Source organism: Thamnophis elegans, chromosome Z (genome assembly GCF_009769535.1).
Source record: "Thamnophis elegans isolate rThaEle1 chromosome Z, rThaEle1.pri, whole genome shotgun sequence".
Classification (NCBI taxonomy): Eukaryota; Metazoa; Chordata; class Lepidosauria; order Squamata; family Colubridae; genus Thamnophis; species Thamnophis elegans.
The window spans coordinates 94,456,036-94,466,066 of NC_045558.1; the positions used below are offsets into that span (position 1 = coordinate 94,456,036).

The 10,031-nt window shown below is 40.3% G+C and overlaps 1 protein-coding gene across 5 annotated transcripts in view; it reads right to left on the reverse strand.

Moving 5' to 3' along the window:
• The window catches only part of SLC25A39 (solute carrier family 25 member 39), a 33,167-nt gene extending 23,475 nt beyond the window's left edge, over positions 1-9,692 (reverse strand). The window contains exons 1-3 of one of the 5 annotated variants that reach the window (XM_032235511.1): positions 9,482-9,692; positions 8,230-8,363; positions 632-737 (exon numbers count right to left, since the gene is read on the reverse strand). In XM_032235511.1, coding sequence (XP_032091402.1) covers positions 632-725 — 94 coding nt within the window. In that variant the 5' untranslated portion in view covers positions 726-737; positions 8,230-8,363; positions 9,482-9,692. The other 4 variants (XM_032235510.1, XM_032235513.1, XM_032235508.1 and 1 more) reach the window with 4 other exon arrangements.
• Between the last annotated feature and the right edge of the window lie 339 nt (positions 9,693-10,031).

Here is a 10,031-nt window from a genome sequence, read left to right on the forward strand (position 1 = left end):
CTAAAGTCCAAATTATGTCACAACACTGAAAATTTAGGGTTTGGTGAACAGCAGGGCTGAGATGCAGAAATGTGGGCAAATATCATGAGCACTATCAGAATAATTTGATTCTCATACAGAAATTCACCCTGCATATTTTATCACTATAAATAATCCTTAGGTTATATCCATTTGTTCCAACAACCAATCGTAGTTATGACTATGCTGAACTTAAGGTGTGTGTGTTTGTGTGTGTGTGTGTGTGTGTGTGTGTGTGTGTGTGTCCTCAGAGTTATAGTCAGTGCCTGGCTCACAAGTATGATGTTTCAGTGAGCTACAGCTACATGATCACAATTTGCAATGTTTCCTGCTTTACTTCTCACAAGTCAACTCAATAGAAAAGACGGAAGTTGCAATCACATGAGATCCTCACTTAACAAACTGCAGGGTTCTCACTTAACAATAGCAACCAGCACTGTTGAAATTGCCATCGCAAAGCAAGTCATATGACATCACACTTTACCACTGTGTTGTTTAGCAACAGAGTTCCCAGTCCCAAGGGATATTCTAATCTGAGGACTACCACCATTTTACATGCATGCACACATTTTAAATTAGCTTCAAAAGACACTGCTGTTAACAATGTACCTACCAAAAAGGGAGGTGAAAAGAGCTCCAGTCCCAGATGCCAACATCTGCTGCAGAGGAGTGATGCCCACCAGCTTCACAGACGAATTTTCAGACATTGTGCTGCTCACCTATAGAAAATACAACATCATATTGCACTCTACAGAAGGGGAGGTTGTCTGATGGACTACTGTGAAGTGAGTTTCCAGGACAGATGGCAGGGGAGTGGGGGGAGGGAAGAGGGAACACAACCCAGAATTAAATTGTAGACAGCGCATTAGGATACCCATTCCCTAGAAATCTCTCAAGGAAAGAACAGCATAGTCTGGCAAGATTCTGTCTATTGGATATAAGCAAAGAAAGAACATTTTGGCTGAAATGTTCTACCATGTTTCCTCGAAAATAAGACCAGGTCTTATTTTCAGGGACACATGGTAGAACATGTCAGCCAAAGTGTTCTTTATTTGCTTATATCCAATAGACAGAACCTTTCCAGACCCAGTCTTATTTTCTTTTGGGCTGCAAAATAAGCACTTGGGCTTATTTTTGGGGAGGTCTTATTTTGTTTCATCATAAGGACCGGCCAGGTGCCCTGCCCCCTCCCCCCATGGCACATAGGAGGCGGCAACAGTACTGAGGTCTACTACAACAGGAAAAAGAGGCACTGAAAGGGTATCGGCCTGTGCACTTCAGATCAGCTGCAGGCCATCACAGAGCATGGTTGATGCCGCCATGAGGTGTGGTGAGAGAATGATCTGATCAAACCTTTGTCTGTATGTGTGAGAGGGGGGGGACTACCATCAGTCCTAGTATAACTTTCTGAGGTTGGATCAGATCTCTCTCTCTCCGTCCCTCCCTCCCTCTCTCACATACTCAAACACACACAGAGAGGTTGAATCGGATCGCTCTCTTGCTCTCGCTCAATCTCACTGTAGCGGCAGTGGTAGCAGTGCCTTGCCGGCAGTGTACTTTTGACTCAACCACTTTCCCTCTTTCTTCTTCCCACTCTGCCTCCTCCTCCAGACAAAAGCTGTGCTTTTCATCTGTCCATTGCAGCACAGTGCCTGGGATTTATTTTGGCAGCGGCGGCACTTGGGGAATGGTCAGTCCACATTAGTGGTGTGGCGGAGAAAGCAACCCCCCCACCAGACCAGACCAGCCTGGGATGGGGTGGGAAAACAAGTAGTGCCAAAAGCAGTTGAAGGACTTGAAATAGTTCAGACCTTCCAACTTCGCGAAATCCACCATCACCTCACTTGGTTCTTTGCCCCTTCTTCTCCTTCCTCGCTGCCGTAATGGAGCAGGAGGCTGAGTGATGCACCAGTACTGCAGCTACAAAGCGAGGTGGTTGGGGGTGGAGGATGAAGTAAGGCAGGGGATGCAGAGCTGCCCCCCTGTTCCACACCGGCTTACCTGAGCACCCCACAGCCAGGCCATCAACATCCCGATAACTGCCTCACTTTGTAGCGACTCCAGAAGCCCCGTCCAGGACCTCACGTGCGTCACTCAGCATCCTGCTCCATTCTGGTGGCAAGGAGAAGCAGGCCGATGACCAAGTGGGATCCTAGACTGGATTTCTGGAGCTGCCGCTGTAAGACAAGGCAGTTGTCATGAAGTTGATGGCCTGGCTGCAGGGCCCTCAGGTAAGCCAGTGCGGGGAGTGTGGGCCAACTCCGCACCCTGCCTTGTTTCGTCCACCACTACCCCCACTGCCTTGTTTCATCCTCCACCTCCCCCCATCCCCGTCTGATTTTTACGGCTGTGTCTTGCCCCACCTTATATAACCAGGTGGGCCTTAGCTAGGCCTTATTTTGGGGATAGAGCTTATTTTTGGCACAGGTGTGAAAATCGGGCTAGGACTTGTTTTCAGGATAGGTTGTATTTTCAGAAAAACATGGTATACTGTTCTTGGGCTTGACCTGATATTTGGAGATACAAGTATCCAAGCCTTGGAATGCAGGTATTTAAGCCCCTGAGATTCAGGAAATTCTTACATTACCACATCAAACAGATATGATCAATGTTTGAGGATTCAAGATTGCCATTCCATCTTCTGACCGGCCATAGGAAACTATCTAGCAATTTTGCAGTATCATTTGAAAAGATATAGCTAAACTTTTTTGGCTCTTTTTAGTGGATGCCTATGCATAGGGATGGAAACCACCTGAAATTCTGAAAAGCAAAGCTGAAATCATGGAGCTGAAATTTAACTCTTTTGCTGTCACAATATAGAAATGCAATATCAAGGTCCACGGACATGTGGAGTTTGTAAGATTCCCACTTGTGATGGATAATCACAATAATTTATAAGAGAACAAAGAAGCAAAATTAGGAAAATGATTTATTAAAGATCTTTTACAACCTGTGAAAAAGTTAAAATCATTCTGAAAGAAGATTTTACCATCAAAAGGAAAACCAGGGCATGCAGTGAATGTGGGTCTCATTATAAACATATATAAAATATATGTTGTTTTACCATGTTATGAACATTTGTATTACAATGAAGGTACCGTATTTACTGAAAATAACTTTGAATAAAGGAGAATATTTATAGCTCAGGGTTGAAATGAGGGGTCCTTGGTGCTCTCTGAGCTTGGTTGTTTTCCTGCAGATGTTTCATTACCCAAACTAAGTAACATCATCAGTCAGACTAGTCTGGATCTGTAAGAAAACAACCAAGCTCAGAGAGCACCAAGGACCCCTCATTTCAACCCTTAGCTATAAATATTCTCCTTTATTCAAAGTTATTTTCTTTGTGCAAGAGTAATATAAATGAGCTCAGAAAATACTGGTGCACAACAGATTTCAGTGCAGACTTGCAGCAATCCTGCCCAGGAGGTATTCTTTCGCATTCATTCCCAGTTGACATGACTATTATCTGCACAGCTACAGAAATGGGAGAGGCCTCCCTTCTGAGACATTTAGGCTCTCAGAAGATGGCATAATGATGCCAGCTTAACAACGATAAGCAGCAGCGTCTAAGCAACTTGCAGAAAGCACAGGATAAAAGTGTAATACGTCACCTCAATTTGTTTTAAACAGAACTGCTGAGTTTGCCTAGCTTCCAAAAATAATACTATTAGGTTATTTGGAACATCTGGTCTTTTTATTTTGAATAAAAAAATAGCTGGATCACAGAATAAGCCATTAAATATCAGAAGTATGCATCAGGTGTCTATGGCTAAAAATGTAAGTAGGAGAGACAGACATGCTTAACAGTAATTCCATATAATGAAAGCCATTTCACTAACACAGCCTGAGGTCCTTAAGATAATAAGGCTCTTCCATCTTTAAAGCCATTAAAGCTGAGAAGCAAGTCAGCATGGGGCAGAACACCGAATTTTGAAAAGAAAGAGATCCAGTCACTAATTCCCACCGGTAATTACAAGACTGCATTTACACTTAGTTCTTGTGTTTATTTCTGATAGTGGCAAGGTCATCTAACCTTTGCTTTGTTTTCCTCCATTGCTAGATCATTTGTATGACTTTACAAGATATTATAATCCTTATCTACTGCTATTCACATAAAGTAAAGGTAAGGGTTCCCTTCACACATATGTGCTAGCCATTCCGACTCTAGTGGGCGATGCTCATCTCCGTTTCAAAGCTGAAGAGCAAGCACTGTCTGAAGATGTCTCCATGGTCATATGGCCGGCATGACTAAAACACCAAAGGAGCAAGGAACACTGTTACCTTCCCACCAAAGGTGGTTCCTATTTTTCTGCCTGCATTTTTACATGCTTTCAAACTGCTGGATTGGCAGAAGCTGCAACAAGTGACGGGATCTCATTCCATTAGACTAGGGATTTGAACCCCCGAACTGCCGACCTTTCTGATCGACAATCTTAGCATCTTAGCCACTGAGCCACCATGTCCTTTTTGCTATTCACATAATGACTCTTTAAAACAGATTTTGCAACCGTGTGAATAATTTGACACTCTTACATACTTGTTTTTCTCTCTTTTTGCTAGCATTACTGCTACTAATTTGAACTTTACCACCATATTCATCCATGCTAATGCAGCGTGTGAGATAACGTACTGCCTTGGCATGAATCCTCCCCCCACCCTCATCCTGCATGGTGCACACTTACTGTATTTATGTACTGTTATGCAAAAGAACCATCAACAACACACCATTAAACCAGGTCTCCTTCCATAAAAAGGCAGCAATTCTATGTTCAGTGCAAATAGTCCTCAATTTATGACTGTTTGCTTAACGGCCATTCAAATATATGAGGGACTCAAAAAAAGTTACTTATAACCAGTCCTCAAACTTATGACTGGTCATCAAGTGATCACATTTCAAGAGCTTGGTAACCCAGCTTCCATCTTGACTCACCTCAGATGTCAAGACTCATTAGTCCCTATCACTTTCAGTTAGCTGTATGTTTGTACCGAACCTTTAACAGAATCCCATAGATATTAAAGTGGCATCAAGTGGCACAATCCCAACATTGCTTGCCACCCATTTCTATTCCCCACATCTAGGAAGGGGCACATGGCTTTGAGATGTTTCCAGTGAAATCTATCAACAAAATCATGTCAAAACTCAGTCCATGTTAAACCTATGTGAAGTTATAAAGTTTATTGCTATAATCCAATAACCATAATCTATAAAAGGCCTTCACAACAGCGGCCCTCAAAACAGACTTGTGTGTCCTGTCAGCTGTTTTGAATCCACTAACAAATCCACTGCCATCAAACCATTGTCTTTGGAAAGGATTTGCTGCTGCCTAGTTATTCGCAGCCTTCTCCGCTCTGAAGGACACGCTGCTACCGGTAGCTACCAAACAGCTGATCAGCACACCAGCTACTCCTCTGTGGCCTGTGATTATTTTTAAGGTATCAATGGACTTTCCCCACCTCTTTTAAGTTGTGCATGCTTGCTCTATACAGGTGTCAAACTCACTGCATCACATTGCCATCACGTGACGTTTTCCCCATTTGCGGAACTGGGGTGGATGTGGCCTGCATGTGACATCCGCCCTGCGGGCTGCCAATTTGACAACCCTGATCTACAATACAGATTTTCAAGTATTATTTTAACCATTTAGTCATGTTTGAATTTTGATGATTTTATAAGCAAATGCTCTCCATGATACATTCTCAAACACAGCTTCTTTCAATTCTTGGATATTCAACTTTGGGTTTTGAAGTATAATATACTAATTGCTGATGTTTCAGTAGACAAAGCTTTCATGATGTTTCTTAGTTTAGCATACTATAGAACCCAAAACCCATAGCTACGACAAACATACATAATTTAACATAAATCATGTTTCGGCAAATAGAAATAGATTCATTGAGAGGTACAGGTTGGACTGACTGTCATATAACTGACAGATAGCTTTAACTTTCATCATTCAATCTCTTTTCATATGTAAAGCTCCTTCTGCTGCAATCTGCTAGCAAAAAAACCCCACCAAAATTCTTGTTTTTTATTAACTACAGAGGAAAATTGGTTTTCAGCGTAGGAATGATGACAGCTTGCATAAAAAGCTTGAAATCAGGCAAAAAAAGGTGTGTGTGTGTGTGTTTATATATATATATACACACACACACACACACACACATATACATATAAAGGGGGGGCTCATTGATAACTATCATTGAATGGGTATGGCTCAGTGGTGGGTTGCTAACCGGTTTATTACTGATTCGCTCGTGCTTACATGTGTGCTCGCTCGTGCAATGCTTCTGTGCATGTGAAAAAGCATCCAGGTGAGTGGGCGAAGCCACTGCCACTACCGGTTCGGCCAAACTGGGCCGAACCAGCAGCAATCCACCTGGTGTGGCTGTCACAAACTACACTAAATTATGGATTGTTCAATCATAATTGAATAAAACTACCACTGATTGGATTCATATAATATGCGAAGTCACACACCATAGTTTATAGCCATGACTGGATTTACTCAATGTGATAAAATCACAAATTATGGCTTAGCAGGATGTATAAAACATGTTCCCTATAGAAGCTACTTGCAACTAGACCCCTAATATATGATTTCTGCATAGTAAGGTAAATTTATATTTTTTGATAAAACCTCCAATTCAGTTGATAAAAAATATTTGAATCCAACGTTGATCAACTATGTCAAAGACAATAATTATATTCTACATTATCCCCTCCTCCCAGAAAAACCTGAAAGAGAAGCTATGAAGGAACTGATAGAGACCTTCTGATCAAAATCCTCAATATGCTGATCAAAGTCCACTTCTCTAGCTTTTCTAGGAAAAACTATAATTAAAACCAAACTCAAAAACTAATTTGGCATGACCTAGTGCTTTAATAGCTAAACTTATTTTCATCTGGAATTCCAGATTGCATAAACAAGTAGAGAAAGGGGGAAAGGTAATAGTTCATATTTGCTTTACTTAAAATAAGGCCTCTCTATATCACAATATTCCGAATTTCAGTCAGATTCCTCAAGACTGGGTCAGCTATAAGAGTTTCATGGACTTATCCTAAAGAATAAATAGTTAGGCGTGGAAATTTGCAAACACATATCAACAAAGTTATTTAAAAATGCAACCTGAGTTTGCTTTTCATATAGATTTCCAAATTCTCTCACTCCAATCCCTTCCAATCTGCAAATATTCTTTTTCATGCAAGTTTCTCCAGGAAACGTTTTTGTACTACTTTAGTGTCAACTCTACAATCCTTAATTGCATGTAGGAAGAAAAACTTTGAAAATCATGTGTAATAAAAGGATATCAATATATTCAAAACAATTTACAGTATGGTTATGGTTGAATGTCTAATTGTGCACAGACTGATCTCTCCCTCCTTTTCTCTTACTGGCATCCTGGGTTCCATTCCAATCAAAGCATTTTTCTGTGGTCTTGACCTCCAAATATCTCGTGATATCATCAGATATATATCAGTTGTCAGCTTTAAGGTCATACATTTCATTCCTGGCTATGAAGCATACACCAATTCAAATCACAGAGGAGGAATCTATTAATACGTTCTTCCCAATTCTAGGCACTTATATCTTAATATTTACTTTGTGCCTCACATATATACATTTTTTAGATGATATACTTCTCTTTTCCTTTGCATCAGAATAGATGTGGCAAATATATTGTAAATAATCATTTGCTAGCTGGTATCCTCCAGAGTGGTTAACCTACACTTAATTAATGAGTCCACTACATGTGGAGGGTATTGGTTTGGGAGGGTGAGTTTAATTATGACCACTTCATGCTCATTAGCGTTTGGCCTTCATGCAAAGGATGCTGACTATTTTTAAGCAAGAATAACACAATACCAGAGTTGGGTCCTTGGAAGTCTTCTGGTTCAACCTCCTGCTCAAGCAGGAAACTCTATTCCATATCAGACAAAATAAAATATCAAAACGATGTTTAAAAGCCTGTATTACATAGAAAGCCAATGCAATGCTCTATCCTCTCCATCAACAAAGTATCACAGAAATATATTAACCGCTTTGCAGGGAGAGCCAACCAATCTAGAAATAAGGAGAAATTTGATCAGTTGAATTCACAATTCCTTTCATAAGTTGTGGGTGCTCCATCACTGAAGGTTTTTAAGAAGAGACAGGACAATCACAAATGGTATAGGGTCACCTGCTTGAACAGGGGGTTGGAGTAGCATACCTCCAAGGTGCCTTCCAACTGTTATTCTGCTGTTTCCTGGACCTTGTTCAGCAGCTACTTTTTCAAAGGTGGGAAAAAATCCTTCAACCCTTCTTATTCTTTCAGGAGGCAGGGATCCAAAACTGCCAAGGAGACTAATAAAAAAGCAATGTCCTTAACCACTTTTCATAACCTGGCATCTACTATAAAAATTCCCAATAATTCTCATAATTCCAGACAAAATGCTGAGAACACCTGGAGGGGGCATTCAACTGGGAGAAATTGCTTTAAAAGATAGGATATAATTTACCTTTTTTTGGAAGATACAAGACCTAAAAGGGCATCATTCTCATATATATATACAATAGGATATATATATATATATATATATATATATATATATATATATATATATATATATATATATATATATATGGATATATATTAGGATATATATATAATAGGATATATATATAATAGGATATATATATAATAGGATATATATATAATAGGATATATATATATATATATATATATATATAAGGATATATATTAGGATATATATATAATAGGATATATATATAATAGGATATATATATATATATATATATATATATATATATATATATAATAGGATATATATATAATAGGATATATATATATATATATATATATATATATATTAGGATATATATAATAGGATATATATATATATATATAATAGGATATATATATATATATATATATATATATATATATATATATATATATATATATATATCCTATTATATATATATATATATATATATATATATATATATATATATATATATATATATATACATATATATAATAGGATTATATTATATATATAATATATATATAATATCTCCTATTGTTAACGGTTCAATTAATTACTTCAAATTAGTAGTAGCATGTCCTAAATACCAGGTGCTGGAGATGAAGGTAGGTTGTTGACTTTTATGCCTCACCTGCAGACTTCCCGAAGGCATTTTATCTATCACTCTAGAAAACTGGATTAAGAAAACTGTGGTGTAATCCAACCGGGCTCTCCCTCGGTCCCCAGTACAGGAGCATGGCAAGTATTGTACCCCAATAAAATGCACACAGTGGCCGGCCGTCCCGCTCCGTCCAATTTTTGCATTCCTGTCCTGCCTCGGACGATCTCCGCTCAAGGCCCGGTGACGGGCTCCTTCACGCTCGAGGCCCTGGACCCGCTTGCGCCGCACCACCTACCACCCCACCCCCTCACCTCCTCACTCTAGCCATAAGCACGCTTGCTACTCCTGCGCCCGATGCACCCATAAATGCATCCACGAGGGGAGGCGTCCGGATTTCCCCGAGACCCACGCTCTCACGAGCTCGGTCACCCGAATGTCCGGGATTGGAGAAGCAGCGTCGGCGTCATCGAGAAGCGCGCGCGGCGGGGCCAGCGGGCAGGAGGTGCGCAGCGCTTCCCGTGGCAGGCTCTGGCAAAGGCCGTCTGCCGCCTCCTGATTGGTTAGGGGGAAGGCGGGCGCAAGTGGGCCGAGAGCGCCAGTGAGGCTAGCTGATAGCTTTGCTCAAGCGCAGGCGCGCGCGATTTTTTATCCCCTCCCCGCCAGCTTGGGTGGGGGGGGGGGGGGGGAAGAACTCCTAAGTCTTGCGGGGAGACCTTTGATTTCCTAGGACAGTTGATGAATTAGCCGCTGATCTTTTCTTTTTGATTACCACACATGCAACACACATACATATGTATATTACATACATTACAAAATGATGTAATTAAATAAATAATTCTTGCATTTATATTTGCGTTTTAA